Source organism: Carassius auratus, chromosome 10 (genome assembly GCF_003368295.1).
Source record: "Carassius auratus strain Wakin chromosome 10, ASM336829v1, whole genome shotgun sequence".
Lineage (NCBI taxonomy): Eukaryota > Metazoa > Chordata > Actinopteri > Cypriniformes > Cyprinidae > Carassius > Carassius auratus.
The window spans coordinates 9,049,451-9,075,907 of NC_039252.1; the positions used below are offsets into that span (position 1 = coordinate 9,049,451).

Sequence of the window (26,457 nt, forward strand, 5' to 3'; positions counted from 1 at the left end):
TGCATACTGGCACATAGCTTTAAGGATGCAAGGTTGCTATGGAAACGGCCACGGTGGATGGAAGTGGGGGACAGAGCAGTTTTATGAACCCATGCTCTGCGGAGCCTCTGCGGTCTATGAATATTATATAGGACAAGGACCCACTCCACTGACAAGAATCTATAAATATAGACAGCCTTTGAAAGAAACTGTATAGCAGAAAAAAAGGAAGGTATTTGGGAGAAAGGAGAGAGAGAGAAAGAGGAAACTGCTGGTGGTGGTACACAGGAAAAGCTGACGTCATGTTGCGCTAATGGGGCAACGAAGCATTGCTTTTCTTAGACGACTTCATGAATATTTCACACTCCTTGCAATCTGCTAAATGCCTAAAGGGAAGAAAGGACAATTTTCTAAGTTTCATGTTTTAGCTACAGTTGCTGGTGGTGATTTTCTAGACGTCTATATTTGATTCTGTTACTTCAGCCCTGAATTGTCCCTTCACAAAGAGTATTATTGACAGGCGATCTGACCAATCATAACATAGATTCCACCATTGTGTCCGACAAAAAACAAATTAGACAGAAAAGTAGATTATCTTTGGTGGACTTTAACATGAAAAAATGATGTGTACTGACGTCTTTCCACGGTTGCAATAATACCTTCTGATGTTCATTTATGTTTATTTTGTAAATATAAAAATATGATCGGTTCACGCACGGCTTGAATTGAGGCGCTACAGCGATCTGTCATGACTCATTAAACTATATTTATTGTTTGAATTTCTTACAAAATGACAGTTTGAAACCTGAGACCTAGTTTCATACCAGAAGTAACCTGCACTGTCTTGTCTGTCTCCTCTTCGCTTTGCCAAGTATTTTTCATACTGCGTGAGACAATCATGTGTAGTGAGAGAGTCGGATATATCGAACATAGCAACAGTAAGTAAAGAGGTTTTTTGCAGGTTTTTTTTGTGAAGGCACAGTTGACTCATTGTTTCCTTGTTGATTTGTATATGATTCATTTCCTTTTGGATTTCATCTTTCTCTACCAATCCTCATGACCAGATGAAGAGAAAGACAGTCACTCCACCCCCCTCCTGTTCTCTTAAGGTCTCAAAATGTCTTTTTGGATGCTCAAAATCCCTGTGTTGGGGGGCGGGCTCGGCTAACAGCCTTGTTTCCATGGCAACGGCAGCTGCAGGGTTTTTTTTTTTTTTGAGGCTGTTGACTCCATTTTCCCTGTGTGTGAGCAAAGTGGGGGGAGGAACGGAACGGAGGGGTGGGGTCCGGGCGCTCGTTCGCCTGGCAGATGGAGTCCTTTTATTCCGGCTCTTGTTTTCCCACTGAATGACTTCAGTGCTGTCTTACAAAGCAAAGAGATGCAACAAATCTGCATCCAAAAAAAAAAAAAAAAAAAAAAAACACCAAACCATCCGTCATGCAGTTCTGTGAGCAAATTATTGTAGCTCTTTTGAGAAGTACATTAGAGCCACCTGAACAAGTTATTTTTAAAGTTTGAATGATTTGAAAGAAACTATCTGATGAGTGTGAAGGACATTATTGGTCAGCTGATCTATTATGAATAATTATCTGCAGTGTTCTAAGAGGAACCAACCTTTCCCTGATGGAATGACCGGTGGCTCTGTGCAATGGCAGCTGAAAAGACCATCTGCCCTGCTCATGCGTAACAATGCTTCTGTTTGTGCGGGGCATTTACTGGCAAGGCCACGTGATTTACAGGCTCTGATCAATGACTTTGTTTATGCAGGCAGCTCTGATTGAACCGCCTAAACGGTGCCATTGAATGTTGCCAGATAGTGAAGCCTTCGATTTATGTATGTATGTATTTATGTATAGAAAAGTATTATTTGGAGCAATAATAAAAATAATCATAATCATGAAAATAATTATAATTATTATATGTACATTTTTATATTTATTTTTAAGAAACAACAGATTCGTGAAATGTTTATTAATATACTTTTTTTTTGTTTATGTTGTTTCATAGTAGACATTTAAAATGTTACAAAATATTTATATTTCAAACAAATGCTGTTGTTTTGAACCTTATATCAATCAATCAATATATCTATCTATCTATCTATCTATCTATCTATCTATCTAGCTAGCTAGCTAGCTAGCTAGCTACTGTGTTTGTATAGATATATTGATAGATAGATAGATTGATTGATTGATTGATTGTGAGTGTGTAGAATATTATTTGTTCTCTGTCAGCAGCAGTGGTTGGTCTTTCATGCCGCCCTGCGTGTGATTTTGTTGAGTTGCTGATTTTCTGCAGAATCTCTGTGGCAGAGAGGAAATGGAGAGTTTAGGGCTGAAGCAGCTGCTGTCTTGGAGTGCTGCCCGTCTGAAGCAGTGTGTTAATGCTATCATGTCCTGATACAACATCTTAGACAGATTATGTAGGGACAGCTTTATATAGCTGTAACACCTTCAATTGGATAGTGCAAACAATAATGGCAGATAGATAGTCCTTATAGTTCTGGTAAATAATATATCCGATGTATAGAATATCTAACCTCTAATCTGCTTTTTTGTTGGTTTATTTAAGGCTAAGACTGTGTCCTATCTAAAAACTGAGCTAATGGAATTGTAAGAAATGATTTTGTATACTGGATATTTCTGTTCACCCCAATGAGGTCAGTGATTTGTGTTGTTTGCTGTGCATGTGGAGGCTGTATTATGTGCATCTCACACGACTGATTCTGATCGCATGCTGCTGTTTCTCAGAATATTGGAGTCCTTCTCTCATCACCAAGGCAACGGCTGCAGTTGTGTGAGATGACGGCCATTTTGTGGGGGAGAGGAAATGGCTTGGCTGAGAGCAGGTCTGCTTTAATGAAATGGAGGGTTAAACCTTTAAAGAAACTCATCTAATTTGACCATGTTCTCGGCTTTACTTGATACAATCTATAATGTGATTGTGTAAGTGAATCCAAGATCGCGTGACCTTCACTTCAAACCACTCTCTGGACTGGAGGTAGCATTACTAGTTACATCAGTAGTCACTTTAACATAGAAACCTACATTATTGTGTGTGGCTGACACTTTGTTCATAACATTTCAATATATGTTGGTTTGTAATAGCTGGTGAGTCAGGTGAATACATGTTCTATGTGTTTTTTTTGTTTTGTTATGTTTTTTTTTTTTTTTTAAGCTGAAAATGAGAGCAATAATTTCCCCCACAATTCATTTAGACAAAGCAGCAATTACTCTTAATGTCCCTGAACGTACGAATAGCAGATTGGGTTAATGGTTTTGAAGTAATTAAATATTTCAAATGCTTTAATATGAGCAGGTGTTTAAGATCTTGCATGGGCTTTAGAATACATCAGCCAGTTTTATTCATCTTTTGATTGGACGGTTTTCTGGAAAGTCTTCAGTTAGTAGTAATGTGAAGAGTCGTGTTTCTCTATCATTTGGAGTGCCTCTGTACACGTAGGCTGTGTCTCTGCTATATATGGATACACCAGAACAAGAGCTGATGCCCTACTTCGGAAATCTCTGCAGAGCTCCTTCCTTCTGACGCCAACATTCTTATTCTTCTTTCTGACCTGAATCAATAATGATTCTTTAAATGGGTCACAAACACATCCTGAAAAAAAATCAATGCACATTGTATTTCGTTGCACTGCATTAATAAAACAAAGTATATAAAATATATAATAATAAATGAAAACAATTATATATATATATTATATATAATTGTTTTTATTTATTATTATATATTTTATATACTTTGTTTTATTAATGCAGTGCAACGAAATACAATGTGCATTGATTTTTTGATGTGCATTGATTATATTCTTTTTAAGTTATTTTAATTTACTGTTTTCCTGAATAAAAAAAAAAAACATGCAACTGTTTAATACATAGTAATTCATGAGTTTCATGACAATGACCTTAAAATATAAATGTGATTATGAGTCATTAAACTTGTTCATAAACAACCATTCAAAACTTAGGGCCCTATCTTGCACCCAGCGCAATTGACTTTGTACACCGACGCATGTGTCATTCCTATTTTGCACCTGCGCAAAGCGCGCTTTTCCCTCCACAGAAGCACGTCGCTAAACTAGTGAATGAACTTGCGCTCCCTGGGCGGTTCAGCGCAAAAAAGGAGGCGTGTTCCGGCGCAAACAATCCCTGGTGCTATTTTGCTGTACCATTAAACAATTGCGCCACTGACCAGAAAAAAACTAGTCTAAAGTCAGTGGCGCGTTGCGCGTTGTTCATTATGCTATTTTAAGGGCGCATGCTTGACCATAATGTATAGCGTGCACAACGCGCATACACTTTGCTCATGTAATCTACACAGATGCAACAGTTATTTTTGCAAATCATAAATTGTTACACTTAAAAAAAAATATTAACACATGAGATGACGGAAATCATTGTGGTGTGCCACGAAGATGTGAAAAAATAGGCATAAATCTAGCTTACAAATTATTCAGGCTAATTGTAGTAATTAAGGATCAGACCTGTTTGAGGTCATATATGTATATAAGGACATCTGACAAATTGGTTTGTCCGTCAAGAACCAGGAAAAAAAAAATCGATGAAACAATTGTGGCTATTTCCTCCCACGCCTGTTTAACCGACGCTATTTTGGGTGGGTTTCTCCCATCCCCATACAACACAACTTCTCTGTCTTTCATTGCTCTTACAAGAACATCAGTCTCCTCGGCTGTGAACCGCTCCTGGCGTGCGCCTGGTAAATACGCCATAATAATAGCAATCCATAATGGAACTTGCGCACCTGCTTTTAAAGGGAATGTTGGATGACGCTCTGATTGGTTTATTTCACGTTACGCCCAAACCACACCTATGAATAATGAAGCTACTTCAGACCAACCCATTTTAGATTTGCGCCGGGCGCAAGAGCCATTTATCCCGCCGGGAAAATAGCAACAGCGCCGAGACCCGCCCACAAAGTTACTTGCGCTTCGCGCTTTGACACTTGCGTTTCAGATCGTTAAAATAGGGCCCATAGTCTCTTAAGCTTGTAAAGGGTGCATTTATTTAAGAAAATAATAATAATAATAATAAAATAATAATATTGTGAAATATGATTACAATTGAAAATAACTATTTAATACTTTTTTCTTACAATAAATGTCCAGGAACTGTATTTATTTTATTTTATTTATTTATTTATTTATTTTATTGCCTTTTAATGTCACTTTTGGTCAGTTTGTTTAATATTTGCAGAATGAAAGTAGCAGTTTCTTTTAAATACCTTACAGACCCCAACTTTTTGAATATAGTTGGATATGAGTCGGATGTCCACAACTGTGTTCACAGACAAAGCAATTCCAAAAATACAGCTCAGCCGTGACTGTGAGTTCTGACAAAATTTTATTTCAAATGTAAGTGTTCCAATAATAAAGTAAAACATAAATCAACAGCAATATAAATGTTAGCTAACAAAAACAAAAAGGGTAACATGAGGTGCTAAGCATTTCTTTAAAAGGAATCACAGCCAAATACAGGAAAAGTAGCCAAGCAGCAGACAGACATTTATATATATATATATATAGATAGATAGATAGATATTCATAGTCAAACAGACAGAAGTGGCATTCCAGTATCATTACCGACTGATTGGAATTACAAGCACAGAAAAGTACAGCAAGATGTGGGGAGGGGTGGTACTCTAAAGACAGTAAGTATAATATGTTATCTTTCAAAGTTTTAGGTGACTGGAGAAAAGGAAAGTTCAAAGTGTAATCAAGGGGGAAAACCACAAAAATATGCACATACTGCACAAGCCTTAAGCTACGATTGCGTGTTTTCAGAAGTTGTATATGTACAGTTTGGTTAGTTAATGATTTTGAAGGTTTTCTTCCTACAACAGTACACTTGATCTTTTTTCTATCTTTTGTTGTTGTTGTTGTTGCTTTTTATTAAAAATACTGAAACATTCCTGTAACAGCCAGCCCTTGTGGCTCTAATGTTTGTACAGACAGGTTACACATTTTATATACACTATGGTTGGTGCAGAACAATGGACAGAATCCTTCCATCTAAGATCCATTCAAGTACAGTGTTGCACTGAAGTTAGTCATTAGTCTTTCCACATGTTCATTCTTTGTTTCTTTCTTTTTAATTTACTTCAAGTTTTCCATTAACTCTTAGTGCATTTACTTTGACAAAAAATTGAGATAATCTTTTCTTGCATTTTTAGGATTCTTTTACCAAGCTAACAGGAAATAAATGCAAAGAATAGTTAATGTTGTTAACCTAACATTCAGCTCTGCTTAACTAGCTATTAAGAAGTTAATGAAGACTGAATCTATTTTTAAATACCATGCCAACAGTGTCTCACCGAACATAAATGTATCCTCTTACCCCGAGATCTAATTAAATTAACTTTCTTGTGCCCTCTTTTTTCTTAGTATCCCCATTTCACTGCATAGTTCAGCTCAAAACCTTCATCCAGTCAAGGTGAGAGTTGTGGCACATTGTTAAAAAGCCTACAAGCGTTACATTTTGTAACCACAAGAAGCATCTACTTTGCATCGAGAGAAAAAAAAAATCACAAAAAGAAGGCTGAAACATGACATTTAGAAAAAATAAAAGAAGAAATGTATATTTTCTTCTTGTTTTAGTAATGCTATTTACAGGACAGTTATCTGAAGAGCTTCAGGGATCTGAACACACCTCCTCTTGTTCAGTCATTCTTTCTGTTTCATCGACAGCAAAACAGTAAATACTTCATTTTTGGGGTTATTGAGTAAGATATTGTAATACAAGTCAAAATACAATAAATAAAAATGAGGAAATCTAAGACAAACAAATAAAAACCTCACTAAAAAAGAGCCTTAAATCTAAAGATGGTTGATTCTTTAAACAAACTTTAAACTGTTTCCTTTTTTTCCTTTTTTTTTTTTTTTTTTGAGGGGAGATGCTCAGATCCTTGCGACATATTTCTGCAGCTCTGATAGTGCTTCCACGCTTCTGTCTTACTTCTTGTCTTTCTTAGTAGGCTTCTTCTTGCTGGCGGGCGTCTGAGCTGCCTTGGGGGCTTCGACAGGAGGAAGGGCTTGGGGAGGGGGAAGGGCCTGCTGGGGTACCTGCTGCTGAGGGTTGGCCGTGAGGGTAGCGGTGCTGCCTGGGATGTAGACGTTCTGGCGGTAGTCTGGGCCATACTGTGGATTGTAGCGAGGGCCGAGAGTTGCAGCGGCTTCACTTGCTTCTGAGAGGAACGTTAGGATGAGAAAGAAAGAGGAAATAGAAGGAGGTATAGAGACAGGAAAAGAACAGGAGACAGAGAGATGGGTAAGGTTATAGATGGGTTGGTTCGGCACAGAGCTCATAATTCAGTCACTCAGAAACCGCATTGCAGCTCCCTTAGTGACCTGCTTCTGCCTGCCCATCCCCCCATGCATTATGTATGCCGTAACATCGACACACATCACATACTCAGCAACGTGCTTAGAGAACTGAAGACATGTATATACAGGAATAACACAGTGAAAACATTTTCACAGTTCTTGTGAAATGCATTGCAAATGGAAGTGGCATCGTCATCTAACAGCACTGAGGCAGTTCTGCCTTTGTTACCACATCAAAAATCTGTTCCTTTTTTCACAAATTCATAATTAAATTATAGTCATGAAATTGTTAACCTAACCAAACCCACACATTAAAAAGAAGTGCGCTTAACAGTACTGAACTTGTAGTGTACTGTACATACAAGCATAATTTCTAAACAGCAGATTTACATGATATTAATTAAATAAAAGGCTACTTAAAGGGATAGCTCACACAAAAAATAACCACAACTATGACATAATTTACTCGGCCTTAAGTTGCTGAGTTTCTTTCTTCTACTGAACACATTGTGTAGAATGTTGGTATCCAAACAGCTGATGGTAGCCATTGACTTCCATAGTATTTTTATTTTTTTCATACTATGAAAGTCAATGGCTACCGGCAACTGTTTGGATAACCGCATTTATGTTCAACAGCTGAAGAAACTCTTACAGGTTTGGAACAACTTGAGGGTGAGTAAATGATGACCTATGAACTATATATAATTTTAAGTTTACTTACAAAAAAAAAAAAAAAGAGTAGATTTCGTGACTGTTTCGTAAAACACTTCAGATACATTAAAAGAGCACAGACTGTCATCTAGGCTAGAGAACAACATCAGAACAGTCATTCTGACTGCAGCTGTGGAGAGGAAAAAGGCTCCTTTGTCTCTTTACACTCAACTAATTTGACTCTCTAACAGTCAATAAATAGTGAGATGCATTTTACTCTGGAAGACACACTCTCTCTTCTCTTTTTTCTCTCACTCACTACTTATCTCCCTCTTTCCTTACATCATCCAGTTATTACCGGTCTTCAGAATCTAATCTTGAGTACTGATACATCCAATACAATATAGTGGACATACTTCCTTGCTGTAAAGTCCAGCATATGATGTGTTTTGGATGCTGCTGGGCTGATTTGCCCCCAACGGGTTCCTTAATTAGCTTAATCAGTAAGATTATCATGAAATTTTTGCTTGTAAAGCTGATCAGCATGAATGATATCTCTGGCAGATTTTTTCTTCACTTTATAAGGAAAATGTTTATCTTGTTGGCTATGCTTTTATTTCTGGTTCGAGTCTGTGCTAATGCTTTCTCCTCATTCTCTTATTCACTCTCTTTTTAAAAAAGATGGAATAATAAGTGAGATTGAGATTCACCGTTCACTGCTGCCATCATCGCCTGGAGCTGTTCAGCTTCGGTAGGGGGGTTGGGCCACGGTCCTGTTCCTGCGATCACGCCAGCGCTGGCACCTGCCTCATCAGGACGAGCTCCAGCCCTATATGACAGAGAACAGGGTTAGTGACTCAACACACACTCAAACACATTCATGGTGCTTTTTACTCGCATTTCTCCTCTCACACATATATGAGAACAGCAGCCACTGGGTTTGCTAGCATAAATGTACCCGGTTCATTAGCTGAGACAGCCATTTTGTGTGACAGGGCAGGACAGTGCAGTGTAGTCTGAAAATGGAAGCTAAAGTCGAAGAAGCAGTGGTAGACATGAAGTAAACAGACAGATACATTGATCAGAATACAGTTGTGTCTGTTTATGCCATGTGGCTTGACAACAAATACACTTTGCCCTTCAATCAAGTCACAATTAGCATTATTTAAAGGGTTAGCGCGCCCTATTTTATTTTTTTTTTCAATTACTCACCCTCATGTTATTTCAAACCTGTATAAACGTTATTTTCATCTGTAAAATGCTAAATAGAAAATATAGTGCCTCGCATATCCAATTCATATGCAGTCTAGTATAGACCAGATATATATAAATAAATGAATAAAAAACACCTAAACAGCACTCAAAATTGCATCCTTGGAAAATGTTATTAGCTTAGCAACGTTTCGGTCAATTGATGTTCTCAGGCTTATAAAACATGTAAACATATCAGCAAATGTAAATTTGAGTATTTACAGTGTAGATTTTTTTTTATCATTATTATTTAATTAAACAATTGTCATAAAGGTTTATAGTTTGTCCCTCAAGCTATTGTCTACTCTGTTATTTTGAGTACTGTCCGATCAAATTAAAGCTGTCAAAAATAAATAAAAAGTAATAATAAAAAAAGATCTTCTGATAAGCTTCAGATAAGTATGTTAATGGACAAAGGAAAATACGTTTATTAGGAAAATGTGCACGATGCCCTTATATTAAAGTCTTTCAATGTGTTTTTAATTTGGGTTGAAATTTTTATTCTTTTTTTTTTTTTTTTTTTTTTTTTCAAAGATGCAAGTTTGAGTAGTTTGTTGAATATTTTGTGTTTCTAAGAAGAAAAAGTCATACAGGTTTGGAATGACACAAGGTCATTCTTTTTTTTTTTCTTTTTTTTTGGGGGGGTGAACTATCACTTTAAGTATATTTTGGTTATTACAGGCTGCTCAGTTTTAAAATGGCATAACTAAAAAGCAGATTTTTACTCTCTTTCTCTGCCCACACAAACAGATTGATAGCAAAGTCCGTACATAAGGACAGAAATTTTTCTCTACTCTTTAGGGACAGACTTCACAGACTTGGCTCTACAAAGCCAAAACAAATCAAATTGGAACAAACAAGTTTACTAAGCACAGGTAAACACACTGCAATGACAACCCGCAGAGCAAGATGCAACAAACAGCTCTCAGCGATACACACACATCCAAAAGCCTTATCCTCAAATGAACCAACTGCATGTAATTTGTGTTCACATTTATATGTGTAGACTGGACAGCATGTCGCTGGAAGCTGCAGGACACATAATCTGTAAGACCTAAACACAGCATTCCACTAGAAGGCTACACCAGGTGAAGTCAAACGCTACCACACACTAGCCTTCTCTTCGCCTTCACTCTACCTGGACTTCTCGTATGGAGTCCATCTCTGCTGCAGGGTGTGGAACCTGTGTTGGCTGAAACATAAGCACAGGAGCATGCAGCTGTCACTTAATCACCCTGCGTCTGACCAGAGCACATGGATGGGTGAGAATGTCTTTGGGTTTCCTTCACCTTTAAACCTTACATACTCAAGACGTTGTGTCTCACAGGAAGTTGGTTCACACTGATTGCTGTCATAATATATTTGGTGTATTTGCAGGTTTTTCCCACCCATGTCATTTCTTTTGCAGGATATTCTTCACAGGATTTGTTTTGTAGGATTTTACTTTTGGAGGACTTTATTTCTTTTGCAGAATTTCTCTACAGTGTTTATTTTTGCACGATTATAGTAAATTGTCTTTGGCATTTTTAATATTTATATAATGGTGATAATGGGCTAAATATAAAGATGAAAACACTCTATATGTCTATATGGAAGGAAAATTTGTAAATTATGTAAGACTCTAATATAGATTGTATCTATAAATATTGTTTTCTTAACTATTCTTGCTGACTAAATGCAGAAGACAGTGACCATCAAACATTTAGTCACTCAAATATTTTCAGGTAATCTCAGATTTTGAAAACACTGAAGGAAGGAACATTACTAAATTACTGCATTTTCTAATCTAGATATTTTGGTATTTGCAAGACTCCACCACACGTCATCTCTCTCGGTTGCTGAAAAATGTATTAATACTTTAGTTTTTTTTAAGTATATTATTATTATTTGTTCATTTTAGAAGGTATTTGGTATTACTCAACTCTTCCTGCTGACTAGATTAATATAGTGGCCACCAAAAATGTAGGCACTCAACTGTTGACAGGTAATCCCAGACTTTGTTCTTTTATTATCTCATTCCAATCAGAGAGATTAAATGAAAATTATTACAAAACAGTGTACGTATTACCACGTGGATGATCTCAAATGTATTTATAGGTTTTGCTAGACACATAAACTGAATCCAACACTTACCCGCTGGGTCCAGGCCTCTGGTTTGGAGGAAATCGCCAGTCAGCATTAGGTGGATTTTGCTTGAAAATAAGAAAAAAAGAGAGATTTGTCAATACGTTTGTTCGTCATAGAGATTCATATCCACTATTGGTCCATCCTGGATCACAGGTCCTTCCATCCTGTCCTAGAAGGTTGCAGTTCTGAAACACAAATTTGAATTATTGACAGCAAAGTACATTTTGGTGCACTTCCTCAGCTTTTCCTCAGGACTGTTTTCTGAAACTTCACATTTGCTGATACAGAAAAAAAAAAAAGTTGAAGGCAGTGGTTACAAACAGCAACAAAGAAGAACATAAAGTAGAAAATAGGTTATGGGAGAGTGTGAATAATTGAAACTTCGATCATGTTGCTGTCACGCATGAGTGCATGTACATGAGGAGTATACATAGGTCTGTATCAAACAAAATATGAGCTAACTTGTAGGAGGATTATGGCTAAAATATCAACCCTCTTTGGATTTTTTCATCACTTTGTCATATTTTCCTTAGTTTCCCATACAATTATATTGCATCTCCCTACACTGAGTTGAGTCATTGTGTTGCAAGATAGCATTCAAGCATGTGCAATATCCCACTTTGGTCCTACAAACTCTATTATAGATTCCACAGAGACTGTCTGCTATTCGGAACTGTATGCATACAACTTCATACAACTGCTTCTGCTTTGTAAATCATATTGACTGTAACAATCTGCCTCACCTCACTTGAGCATTGGAACACAATATTTTCGGTCATAATTCTTCTCAGATTTATACAGTTAAATTCTCTGCTGAGTCATTTGGTCTAGAAAAAGCTCAGATTGTGGCCCGATTCTTAATACACTTGGCATTATAGAGTGCTTAGTCCAAAATGTGAGTAATAGTAACTAGAGCCATTAATGACATACACAGCATGATTTCCATATAACTAAAAATGATTTTGAGAAATGGTGACAATAAAATTAATACTACAAATATATGAATCATGTATCATTTGTTTCACTAACATATGCAAACATTTTTTACTTAACGGAAAGTAACTGCATACACTACCCATCAAAATTTGGTGTCAGTAAGAATTTTTAAAATAAATTAATACTTCTGTTCAGCAGAGATGCATAAATTGGCCAAAAGTGACAATAAAGACACTTTCAATTGTACAAAATATTTCTATTTCACATATATGTTGTTCTTTTGAACATTCTATTCAGCATATAATCCTGAAGAAAGAAAATAATGTATCACGGTTTCCACAAAAAAAAAGGATCATATGACACCGAAGACTGGAGTAATGGCTGCTATCACATGAATAAATTACATTGTAAAATATGTAAAAAAAAAATAAAAATAAAAATACAAAACAGTTACTTAAAATTATAATAATATTTCACTGTATTGCCATTTAAATGTGTTTAAGATAAAAATAAGATGGGCATAGAAGACTTCTGTCTCATCAAACATTAAATAAATCTTACTGACACTAAACTTTTAAAATGTATATAAGGTAATATTTTCTGAAAATCTCACCTTCATGAGTGAGTGAGTGAAGAGTCTTTTTGACAGTCGCATGCCTAGAGTGCTCTGTGGGGCCTTTACAAACACAAAGTCGCTCCTGCTGGAGATAGTGGAGAAACCATGCGTGTATTTGTGTTTGTTGAAATCCCGAGAGGCCCCCACGACCTCCATGTATCTAATAGGACCATCAGTATTTAGCTGCAGGTGGAGGTCATTGTGTTGGTGCTCACGAGGTGTGTGCTTGAAACCGAATTTTTGCATGAGGCACATAACATAACCATGGTGACTTAGCCAGCGCACCACCAAAAAAATTATAACCAGGAATGAGACTGTAATAACGAAGGATAGTATGATTATAAGGTACAGAGTGAGGTTAGACCCTTTTGGACTTGTTGAGATAGAGCTAATACGTTCAGAAGAGACATCTGAAGCTTTCTCAGCTAGGGTGATGTTAACTACCATGCTAGTGGAGAGAGAAGGCCTGCCGTTATCTTTTACAATCACAATGAAGCTAAAAACAGACTTGCTGTCTTCTGCTGTAAGTCTACGGGCTGTACGCAGCTCTCCAGTATGTGCACCTATATGAAACATTTCAGCATCATGCCCCGAGAGACTGTAAAATAACCAAGCATTGTGGCCACTATCGCCATCCACGAATGTGATGCGATTGAGTAGGTGTCCAATGCCAGCTGTGCTAGGTACCAAAAACTGCAGTGTCCCATCAAATGGGGGTGCAGGGTATATAAGGACAGGAGGATGATCATTTTGATCTATAATAAATACATGCACCGAAGTGTTGGAGCTTTGAGCTGGAGTTCCTCTATCAAGAACCTGCACTATGAATTGAAAAGCGTTCAATTGCTCATAATCAAACTTTCTCATGGCATATATCTGCCCACTATCTGGGTTTATATATACATATGAGGACACAGACCTTCCAAGAGCTTCGCTCTCTAAAATTGAGAAATAAACAGTGGAATTCTCACCCAAATCTGGGTCTGAGGCTGACACGGACAGAAGGAGAGCATTTGGGGCATTGTTTTCGGCTATGTCCACAGAGTAGGAAGGCTGTGAAAAGACTGGGGGGTTATCATTAACATCTGAAAGACGTAACACAAAAGATTCCTGGGAGGAACGGGGTGGGGAACCAGAGTCTGTGGCAGTCACAGTAATAGTGTATTCAGCCACAGCCTCTCTGTCCAACAGTCCATCGGTCATTAAAGTGAAAAGCCCTTTATATGGCGAACTCATTTTGAAAGGCAACCCATAAGGAATGTGCACACTCACATCGCCATTTTCCCCTGTGTCTTCATCTTTGACTTTGATCAGGGCAATGACAGTCCCTGAACTCACATTTTCAGAGATTACTGGAGAAACCACATTAATGCTGATAGCAGGAGTGTTGTCATTCACATCAATAATCTCGATTTTGATGTTGCACGAGCCCTCCATGGGAGGTATTCCTTTGTCTCTAGCAAGAACAGTGACGTCATATATATTAGCGAGCTCGTGATCGACTAGTCCTGTAACTCTAATTTCACCAGTCATAGAATCCACGCTAAAAAGTTTTAACACATTGTCAGGAGTGTATTTATCAAACGTATAAGTTATTTCACCATTTTGACCATGATCGGCATCAGAGGCATTAAGAGTAGCAACTAACGCTCTATGAGGTGAATTTTCTAAAAGCATGATTCTTTTTGTAGGATTATGAAAGTGTGGCGCGTTGTCATTGACATCTAGAATATTTATAAAAATGGCACTGTTGCCGGACTTTTCTGGACTGCCGCCATCAACTGCAGTTAAAATCAATCTATATTCGCTCGTCTTTTCTCTGTCGAGAGGCTTGTTTAAGACTAAGATTGGGATTTTGCTTCCGTCGCTTTTAGTGTCTACTTTTAACATAAAACAATCGTTTTGACTAAGAAAATAAGCGCGCAGTGAATTCACACCCACGTCAGGGTCGTGCGCACTTTCTAAGCGGAATATTGTGCCTGGCGCAGCCGCTTCTGAAATTTCCAAAGAAGTGTTTCGACTTTGGAAGTGTGGCGCGTTGTCGTTAACATCCACAATTTCAACCGTAACGCTGTGCATTTCCAAAGGAGTTTGAAGAGAAATCTGAATCCGAGTGTGACAGTGTAAACTTCCTCCACACATACTCTCTCTGTCCACTGTTTGCTTGACCACCAAAGCTCCAGATGTCAGGTCTATGTCAAAATAATTACCATTAGATTCCGATATGACTCGCATCTCTCTTTTAAGCATTATATGAACGTCCATTCCTAAATCTTTAGTCAAGTGGCCAATAATTGTCCCTGGTTTAGAATCCTCAGCCGTAGAATATAAAAGTTCCGAAGCGTGCGTTGCAAAACACAAAGAGTTAAAAACAATCCAAACTGCAGCCCAGTCCAAATGTCTCTGAAAAAGCTCTTTAAGCTCCATTTTCACTAGTAGCTAGAGACTTCTTTGGGGGTTTAATTCATGCATATTCTAAACCCGACTATACGTTGTTTAGTAAATGAGAAACAGGATTTGTTTTATATCCATGATCTCCACCATTTGTTCTAAGTTTCTAAACTTACCATACAGCTCTTAAGAGCAACAAGCATGTGCGGGTCTACGAGAAGCGTTAAAGGGGTGGGGATAAAAACATGCGTTTCTATTGGAGGAAAGTTACTTTGCTTAGACAAAAGCGCGCAAGGAGCTGTCCAAGGTGCTGATAGTCCGTCACTCTCTCAGTTACTCATAAATAATGCAAAATGTATAAATGTAAAATGTGTCTCACCTGTTGGCTCTCAAACGTCCACGCGCTGTCTGGTAATGACGCATCGAGCACGTTTAGTGTGTCTGTAAAGTTTGTGGTGCTGCTGGGTTTAACGAGGGTGAGATCACTGAATTCTGACATTGGAGAGAGATAGGAGCCAAAGGACTGACTCTGAGACATCATGTCTCCTCCCAGAACCTCCACATACTTAATGGGCCCATCAGTGTTGAGCTGGATCTGCAGGTTTCTGTTGGGGTTCTTGTATTCAGAGTTTGTCCTCCTGATACAGCAGATTCTACTGCATCGTGCACATTTCACCAGTAAGATGAAAAACGTCAATATACAAAACAAGGACACCGAAGCCAAAGAGATGATCAGATATAATGTAATTTTGCCAGTTTTCTTGTTGGGCTCGATCGTTTTCTCTCTATAGTCTGAGACTGGCTCATGAAAGCCGTCCTCTATTAATATATCCACTGTGACTGTGGTGGACTGGATCGGTTCTTCATTATCCTTTATTTCTATCAGCAGTCTCTGAGAGGAGTCGTCGTGCTCTGAAACAGCGCGTTTTGTCCTCACCTCTCCCGTATGTAAATTGACACTGAACAGAGACGCGTCCGTGGCCTCCGCGAGCCTGTAGAACAGCCAGGCGTTATGACCCGAGTCTGCGTCCACTGCTGTTACCTTAGTAACGAGATGTCCTGCTTTAGTAGAACGGGGCATCCTCTGATGAGAGACAGACCCCATAGATGTGGACGGGTAAATGACAACAGGTGCATTATCGTTCTGGTCCAAAATAAACACACGAACGGTCGCGTTACTGCTTAAAGATGGAGAACCATGATCTTTAGCCTGAATGATGACTTCAAACACTTTTATTTTTTCGAAGTCAAACGAATGCATGCTAAATATGCTTCCATTGTCAGAGTTTATGTACATATACGAGGATATTGGAGTATCCCAATTTTTAGGGTTCTCAATAGAGTATGATATTTTACCATTTACACCGACATCAACGTCTTGGGCAGATAACGAACAGATAATAGAGCCTGGAGTGTTATTTTCTTTTACGTACACATAATACACATTTTCAGAGAACTTTGGTGCATTGTCGTTAACATCAATAATTTTAACTGGAATTATTGTTTTGCTACTTAAAGAGGGCGAGCCTGAGTCATATGCGTTGATTTCCACGTTATACTCAGGGAACGATTCGCGGTCTAAAACACCGTTTGTTACCAACGAATACTCGTTTGAAAAAGATGGTTTTAAAATAAACGGAAGGTCAGACTGTGTCTGCAGACTGACTTTTCCATTGTCACCAGAGTCGATGTCCCGTGCGCTAATTAACGCTACAACTGTACCGCTAGGCGCGTCCTCGCGCACAGGGCTCGGTTTAGACGTAAGCAGTATCTGCGGTGGATTGTCGTTAATATCCGAGACTTCAATTTTAACTGTGCAATGGCCCTCCATTTCGGGGACACCTCTGTCTCTAGCTCTTATCTCTATGTTGTACATAGGAGTGGTTTCATAGTCCAACTCTCCGTTTAGTATAATTTCCCCGGTATTCTCATCGATGTGAAATAACGAGCGCAAGGCATCAGAAGTATGCTCTCCTAAGGAATATTTTATCTCTCCATTAGGACCTTCGTCCAAGTCATTTGCTTCTACTTTAAGAATCGTTGTGCCCTTTTTTGTGTTTTCAGAAATAGCCGCTTTATAAACATTTTTCTGAAATACGGGGTTGTTGTCATTGTTATCCAGCACAGTGACATTAATTTGGGATGTTCCTGATCTAACCGGGTTCCCTCCGTCTAAGGCAATTAACATCAGCTGATGCATCGGTTTCTTTTCGCGATCCAGAGGTTTCTCCAGTACTAATTCAGGTACCTTTCGCCCATCTCCAAGATCTTTTATTTTTAAACTGAAACATTCGTCTTTACTCAAAGTGTACGATTTCAGTGAGTTACTGCCTACATCTGGGTCTACTGCGCTCTCTAAAGGAAAGCGCATGCCAGGGACAGTGGATTCTGCTATTTTTAAAACACGGTCCATCGACTGAAAATGCGGATAATTGTCATTAATATCCTGTATGTCGACTTCCACTCTGTAAAGTTGTAAAGGATCCTCGATAACGATTTGCAGAGGCAACAGACAATGTGCGTTTTCTCCACAAAGGATCTCTCTGTCGATTCTCTCATTAACCACAATCTCTCCTCTTCGTAAATCCACGCTGAAATACTGCTTACCTGATTCAGAAGCTATTCGCAATTTACGGTCATACAGCTCAGATATTTTCATACCGAAATCTTTTGCAATATTTCCAACGACAGCGCCGATATTTAATTCCTCGGGAATTGAGTAGCGAGTCTGTCCTTCTGTCGTATTCCACAAAAGAAGAAAGAGAAAAAAGAAGAGCAAATAATGCCTCCACCATCTGAATGTCACCCTCTTTGTCATTTTGATTTTATATCCAGACTTTTCGCCGTTCTAATAAAAACTAGGGATCCCACCGCGAACACAATTTCGCTTGTCCATTTTGTCTCAAAAATATGTTTGAATCCATTTTATCGGAGAGATAGCATCCTTCTTCTCCGCTTGCACTGAACGTAGTAATTTCAGTGGGGGAGGGAGTAGATCTCTTTGAACAATTCTGCATGTGATTGGTGCAGAGAACCATCGCAAGAACCAGTAGCAAAATAACTGCCTCTTAAAGGCGCAGTATCAGCACCTGCTGTCAAACTCACACCAAATAACCTTGCAGTAGAAGGGTATGATATATCATGGGTCATATTTTATTTGTGCTTTTGCATAATATTGTAGTTTAATTTATTTTAATATAAATTAAATAATTCTGAATCATTTGGTATATAACGTGATGCTGTGTGTGTGTGTGTGTGTGTGTGTGTATAATTTATCTAAAATACATACACAAACACACACACACACACACACACGCTAACATAGCTCTCACCGTTTTTTTGAAGAACGTTACTTTGGTCAGAGGAAAGCGCACTTGTGGTGCTGTCCAAGGTACTGGAGGTACCGTCACTCTTATTACTGTTATACGTTTAAATAATATATAGCAGGGATAGACATCGTCGAGTAGAGCTGTCCTGCAGAGTTTAGCTCTAAACCTAATCAAACAAACCTAATCAAGCTAACTAAGTTCTTCAAAATTACTAAGGCTACAGAGAAGTGAGTTTTTTTTTTTTTTTTTTTTTCAGGGTCGGAGCTAAACTTTGCAGGAGTTGCCTACCAATGGTATACAGTGTATATATAAATATTAACGTTTAAATCTGAGTTTGTCTCACCTGTTGGCTCTCAAACGTCCAGGCACTGTCTGGAAATGACGCATCAAGCACGTTAAGTGTGTCTGTAAAGTTTGTGGTGCTGCTGGGTTTAACGAGGGTGAGATCACTGAATTCTGACATTGGAGAGAGATAGGAGCCAAAGGACTGACTCTGAGACATCATGTCTCCTCCCAGAACCTCCACATACTTAATGGGCCCGTCAGTGTTGAGCTGGATCTGCAGGTTTCTGTTGGGGTTCTTGTATTCAGAGTTTGTCCTCCTGATACAGCAGCTTCTACTGCCTCGTGCACATTTCACCAGTAAGATGAAAAATGTCAATAAACACAACAAGGACACGGAAGCCACTGAGATGATAAGATATAAAGTAATTTTGCCAGTTTTCTTGTTGGGCTCGATCGTTTTCTCTCTATAGTCTGAGATTGGCTCATGGAAGCCGTCCTCTATCAGTATATCCACTGTGACTGTGGTGGACTGGATCGGTTCTCCATTATCCTTTATTTCTATCAGCAGTCTCTGAGAGGAGTCGTCGTGCTCTGAAACAGCGCGTTTAGTCCTCACCTCTCCCGTATGTAAATTGACACTGAACAGAGACGCGTCCGTGGCCTCCGCGAGCCTGTAGAACAGCCAGGCGTTATGACCCGAGTCTGCGTCCACTGCTGTTACCTTAGTAACGAGATGTCCTGCTTTAGCAGAACGGGGCATTCCTCTGATGAGAGACAGACCCCATGGATGTGGACGGGTAAATGACAGCAGGTGCATTATCGTTCTGGTCCGAAATAAACACATGAACTGTGGCGTTGCTGCTCAGAGATGGAGAGCCATGATCTTTAACCTGCACTACAATACTGAATAGTTTTACGTTTTCATAATCAAAGGAGCTCATGCAGTAAATAGATCCATTTTCAGAATTAATATAAAAATAAGATGATGCTGGCACGTGATTATAGTTTGAGTCCAGAATTAAATAAGTAAGTAGAGCGTTTTTATCCTGGTCAGTATCAGACGCTTTCACTGAAAACAGTGATGCGCCTGCTGGATTATTTTCTTTTATGTAAACATTATAAGATGATTGTGAGAACACTGGAGGGTTGTCATTTACGTCAAGTACTTCAACATGTACCGTCTTCATAGATTTTAAGGGTGGAACACCGGAGTCCATAGCCAGTATTTCTACATTATATTCAGGATGAACCTCGCGGTCTAATAATGAGTCAGTTATTAGTGAATAATGATTATGAAAAGGTTTTAATTTAAAAGGAACATCCGGGGAGACAGTTAGCTCGATTTTGCCATTATTACCGGAGTCCAAGTCTTTGACGGTAATCAGAGCAACCACAGTTCCCACCGTTGCATTTTCAGGCACAGGGCTAGGTAAAGATGTCAGTATAATCTCTGGAGGATTGTCATTCTCATCTATGATATCTATTTGAACCGATGACTGCCCCTCGAGCTCTGGATTCCCTTTGTCTTTAGCACACACATCAAACGTATATGACTGTTTCGTCTCGTAATCTAGTTTTCCAATAACTGTGATTTCACCGGTTTCAGCGTTCACACTAAAAACATTTCTTACAAGTTCAGGCGTATGCGCAGTAAATAAATACTGTATTTCACCATTTGGACCTTCATCTAAATCGGTCGCTTTTACTTTGATCACACTTGAACCAGAAACGGCGCTTTCCAGAACAGATGCTTTGTATGCAGCAACTTCAAATTTTGGTTCGTTGTCGTTGATGTCTTGAACAATTATTTGCAATACAGACGTGCCAGACTTGACTGGATTACCGCCATCCAGAGCTGTTAAAATAAGCTTATGTGTAGACTGTTTCTCCCTGTCTAAATTTTTTTCAATGACAAGTTCAGGTACTACTCTGCCATCTTTTAGAGTTTTTACATTAAGACGGAAAAAGGTGTTACTGCTAAGTGAGTAAGTCTTTAAGCTGTTGCTGCCAACATCGAGGTCCTCAGCACCTTCAAGGGTAAATCGTGCCCCTGGAGCAATCAATTCAGGTATTTTTAATGTGGCATCTTTATTATGGAAATTTGGTGCATTATCATTAATGTCTTGTATTTCTATCTCTACGCTATGTAACTGTAACGGATTCTCAATAATGATCTGCAGTGGCATTAGACAACTGGCGCTTTGTCCGCAGAGCGTCTCTCTGTCTATTCTGCTATTAACTACCAGATCACCCTTCCCTGAATCTACACTAAAATACTGTGTATTCGAGTCAGATGCTATTCGTAACTTACGCTCGGCGATATCTGAGATGTCAAAACCAAGATCCTTTGCGATATTCCCAACAATAGATCCTTCCTTCAACTCTTCAGGAATTGTGTAGCGAATCTGAGCTCCAGTTGTATTCCACAATAGAGAGAAAGCGAACAGCAAAAGCGCTGCCCATTTCCACCCTCCGATATTCCTGTGTCTCATTTCTCTGTTGCACTTGACATTCCCATCAACAAATCGTCAATGCATGTCCACAGAAAGCAGAACGATATTTTTCTTTTTAAAATGAACTACCCAGCCCATTCTCGTTGTGGTGATCAGCCTCATAAAGCATTCATGTTTCCTCTCGCTCTACAGCTCTCATCATTGTACTCCTTCTCTGGCTGGGGGAGGGAGTAGATCCCTTTGTACGTCTGAAGCACGATTGGTACTAAGACCAAGGATCTCTCATCCAATCGACGCTTTGATGTTTCATAAAGGTATAACCACCACTCTGTTGTGAATGTCACGGCATCTAGTGGAGAATTGTGTTCCTAAATATTTCAGACCAATAGTTATAGATTATTACACGGGCAAATATTTTTGTAAGCAAAATGTCTTTTAAACTAACAAGGTTTGAACATTTTTGTGAGCATAAAGAATGGGCAAGTGTAATTTATCTGGTGGTTTTCATAACCTAATAAAAAAAAAAAAATCTAACTAATGGACCGTTGTACATTTTCGTATTTACACATTTAAAAAATAAAATAAAATAAATATAGCAGATAGCCATATATGGGAGAATATCGCGAATAATATTTTTCGGTGTTCTCATTTGATCCAACCGCAAAAAAAAAAAAAAAAAAAATGCAGAATTTCCAGAATATGAATTACGATTATTCTTATTAATGATATATAAATCATAATAATACAAACGCATATTATAAGTCTAATAAGTCATATAACAATAATACGTTTTTTATATAATAAAAATGCGTATTTTAAAACTTGGCAACATTTAAAACGGGGCCGATTGGCATGTAGTATTTATACTTTTGCCCTGTAGCCATTTAGTCCAGCATTATTTATTTATTTATTTTAGATCGATTTGATATATATATATATATATATATATATATATATATATATATATATATATATTTATAAAAATATCTGATTGGCTGATAAACGTTCTGAGGCGTGCAATTAATTTCAAGTAAACGCAAGACGGGTGTAGTTCCAGGCAGCGCAGTTAACTTTATTAACTGTCACGCAATTTGCACAAAAAAGCTGTTGTCACAGCTGCCTTGGCGATTTTATCAGTTAGCCTATACAGTTTAGCAACTTAAAGGCTACACATGGCATTTCTCACTAGCAAGGTAAGAACAGCGCCGTTTAGAGACGAAGAACACTGTTGAGGGTCGCACAGAGGTAGCCTAATTCACACAATCTCTCTCTCTCTCTCTCTCTCTCTCCTCTCTCTCTCTCTCTCTCTCTCTCTCTTTCTCTTTTTCTCTGTGTTTCTCTGTCACTCTCGCTCTCTTGCTAATAACATCATTAATAACTGCATTAGAATGATATCAACGGCTCAAGCCTCTATTACCAGTCTTAAAATGACGTTGGATGAAATGCGGAAGAAATAAACCTACTCACAATGGCGATTCCAGTACAAAAACCGGACGAATTCCTTTAAATATATAATCTGATAGATGTCTTGAGGTGTGGTGACCGTAGTATAAGCGGAATAATTGACTCCGTGCCGATTAATTATTAGAAAAATCGTCAATTATTCTACACACACACACACACACATACATGTTTGTTTTTGTGAAAAGTGGGGACATCCCATAGGCTTAATGGTTTTTATACTGTACAAACTGTATATTCTATCGTCCTACACCAACCCTGCACCTAACCCTAACCCTCACAGGAAACTTTGTGCATTTTTACTTTCTCAAAAAAAAAAAAAAAAAAAAAAAAACTCATTATGTATAATTTATAAGCCTTTTGAAAAATGGGGACATGGGTTATGTCCTCATAAATCACCCTCTCCTTGTAATACCTGTTTCATACCCATGTCATTATACAGAGTTGTGCCCTGATATGTAACAAAAACAAGAACACACACACACACACACACACACACACGTGTAGTCTGCAGCCCATATTCTTTCCGCTGTCCAAATGTGTGGTGCTGAAATGTAAAAGAGTAGCGAGCTCCCTCTCTCTCTCATACACACACAAACACACACACACACACAGACACACTTAGAAACGAGTGCAGTATTAGCGTGGCTTCAAGACGCAATACCAAGTTTCAACAATATATCAACCTTAATCTTAATACTGATGCTAACAGTGATACTAAATTATGATTCTGTTTCTCACCTGTTGGCTCTCGAAAGTCCACGCGCTGTCTGGTAATGACGCGTCAAGCACGTTTAGTGTGTCTGTAAAGTTTGTGGTGCTGCTGGGTTTAACGAGGGTAAGATCACTGAATTCTGACATTGGAGAGAGATAGGAGCCAAAGGACTGACTCTGAGACATCATGTCTCCTCCCAGAACCTCCACATACTTAATGGGCCCGTCAGTGTTGAGCTGGATCTGCAAGTTTCTGTTGGGGTTCTTGTATTCAGAGTTTGTCCTCCTGATACAGCAGCTTCTACTGCCTCGTGCACATTTCACCAGTAAGATGAAAAATGTCACAAAAGACAACAAGGACACCGAAGCCAAAGAGATGATCAGATATAATGTAATTTTGCCAGTTTTCTTGTTGGGCTCGATCGTTTTCTCTCTATAGTCTGAGATTGGCTCATGAAAGCCGTCCTCTATTAATATATCCACTGTGACTGTGGTGGACTGGATCGGTTCTCCATTATCCTTTATTTCTATCAGCAGTCTCTGAGAGGAGTCGTCGTGCTCTGAAACAGCGCGTTTTGTCCTCACCTCTCCCGTATGTAAATTGACACTGAACAGAGACGCGTCCGTGGCCTCCGCGAGCCTGTAGAACAGCCAGGCGTTATGACCCGAGTCTGCGTCCACTGCTGTTACCTTAGTAACGAGATGTCCTGCTTTAGCAGAACGGGGCATCCTCTGATGAGAGACAGACCCCATGGATGTGGACGGGTAAATGACAACAGGTGCATTATCGTTCTGGTCCGAAATAAACACATGAACTGTGGTGTTGCTGCTCAGAGATGGAGAGCCATGATCTTTAGCCTGCACTACAATACTGAATAGTTTAATTTTTTCATAATCAAATGTGGTCATGCTGTAAATGGTACCATTCTCAGAGTTGATATAAAAATAAGATGAAGCTGGAAACTGATTTGAACTTAAATCCAGAACTGAATAAGTGAGTATTGCATTTTTGTCTCGGTCAATATCAGTCGCAGATACAGAAAACAACGAAACACCTGCCAGATTATTCTCGTTTATGTAAACAATATATGAGGACTGTGAGAACACTGGAGGGTTGTCATTCACATCAATTATTTTAACATTTACCGTCTTCATAGTTTTTAAGGGTGGAACACCCGAGTCCATGGCCAGCATTTCTACATTATATTCATAATGAACCTCACAGTCTAATACTGAGTCAGTTATCAACGAATAGTGGTTATCAAAAGATGGCTTCAGTTTAAAGGGAACATCTGGAGAGACAGTTAACTCGATTTTGCCATTATTACCGGAGTCCAAATCTTTGACGTTAATCAAAGCCACCACAGTTCCCACCGTTGCATTTTCTGGCACAGGGCTAGGTAAAGATGTCAGTATAATCTCTGGAGGATTGTCATTCTCATCTATGATATCTATTTGAACCGATGACTGTCCCTCGAGCTCTGGATTCCCATTGTCTTTAGCACACACATCAAACGTGTATGACTTTTTAGACTCATAATCTAGCTTTCCGTATACTGTGATTTCACCGGTTTCAGCGTTCACCCTAAAAACGTTCCTTACAAGTTCAGGCGTAAGCGCACTAAATAAATACTGTATTTTACCATTAAGACCCTCATCCAAATCTGTTGCCTTTATTTTGATCACACTTGAACCAACAACGGCGCTTTCTAGAACAGATGCTTTATATGCAGCTACTTCAAATTTTGGTTCGTTGTCATTAAAATCCTGAACAGATATTTGCAATACAGACGTTCCAGATTTTGCTGGATTACCGCCATCTAGAGCTGTAAGTACTAGGTGGTGCATTGCCTGTTTCTCCCTGTCTAGAGGTTTATCGAGAACTAGTTCTGGTATTTGGACACCATTTTTGCTAGTTTTTACATTTAGACGGAAAAAAATGTTATTGCTTAATGAATATGACTTCAGGCTGTTAGTTCCAACATCGAGGTCCTCGGCACTTTCAAGGGTAAAACGTGCGCCTGGAGCAGTTAATTCAGAAATATTTAATATTCTCTCTTTACTGTGGAAGCCTGGCGCATTGTCATTTATATCTTGTATATCTATCTCAACTTTATGTAACTGTAACGGATTCTCAATAACGATCTGCAGTGGCATTAGACAACTGGCGCTTTGTCCGCAGAGCGTCTCTCTGTCTATTCTGCTATTAACTACCAGATCACCCTTCCCTGAATCTACACTAAAATACTGTCTATTCGACTCAGATGCTATTCGTAACTTACGCTCGGCGATATCTGAGATGTCAAAACCAAGATCCATCGCGATATTCCCAACAATAGATCCTTCCTTTAACTCTTCAGGAATTGTGTAGCGAATCTGAGCTCCAGTTGTATTCCACAATAGAGAGAAAGCGAACAGCAAAAGCGCTGCCCATTTCCACCCTCCGATCTTCCTGTGCCTCATTTCTCTGCTGCGTTTGTTATTCCCATCAACAAATCTTCTTTTTACATCCTCATAAAAACAGAATGTTATTTTCCATTATCAAATAAACGTTTACCCAGCCTATTCTCGTTGTGGTGATCAGCCTCATTAAGCGTTCATGTTTCCTCTCGCTCTACAGCTCTCATCATTGTACTCCTTCTCTGGCTGGGGGAGGGAGTAGATCCCTTTGTACGTCTGAAGCACGATTGGTACAGAGCTCAACGCTCTCTCATCCAATAGATGTTTTGCTGTTCTTGAAGGCATAACCAGCCCTCTGTTGTCTGTGTTACAGCATCCAATGGACAACTGTATGCTCTAATATATGTTAGTATGAGACATGATGCAGGTATATGAGCAAGTGTAATTTATTTTCTCAGTAAGGGAATACACGCACGCACGCATATATATATATATATATATATATAT

At 38.8% G+C, this 26,457-nt stretch overlaps 1 protein-coding gene and 1 pseudogene across 1 annotated transcript; both read right to left on the bottom strand.

Annotated features, from left to right (window-relative positions):
* Nucleotides 1-5,338: 5,338 nt before the first annotated feature.
* LOC113109733 (protocadherin beta-16-like) overlaps nucleotides 5,339-26,457 on the bottom strand; it is a 59,442-nt pseudogene continuing 38,323 nt past the window's right edge.
* On the bottom strand, nucleotides 8,734-15,478 carry LOC113109742 (protocadherin gamma-C4-like). Its single transcript, XM_026273484.1, has 4 exons — nucleotides 13,889-15,478; nucleotides 12,915-13,002; nucleotides 11,372-11,430; nucleotides 8,734-8,816 (listed from the first exon to the last, which is right to left on the bottom strand). Exons 1-2 carry the CDS (start codon nucleotides 15,342-15,344, stop codon nucleotides 12,980-12,982), a joined length of 1,479 nt encoding a protein of 492 aa, XP_026129269.1. The 5' UTR covers nucleotides 15,345-15,478; the 3' UTR covers nucleotides 8,734-8,816; nucleotides 11,372-11,430; nucleotides 12,915-12,979.

Bases quoted from the DNA above. Each gene is read 5' to 3' on its own strand.
- LOC113109742 (XM_026273484.1), bottom strand. From the start codon at position 15,344: ATGGAGCTTAAAGAGCTTTTTCAGAGACATTTGGACTGGGCTGCAGTT. The intron at 13,003-13,888 runs GTGAGAATTCCA...CACTATCTCCAG, and splicing joins AGCCTCAGACCCAGATTTGG to CAGGAGCGACTTTGTGTTTG.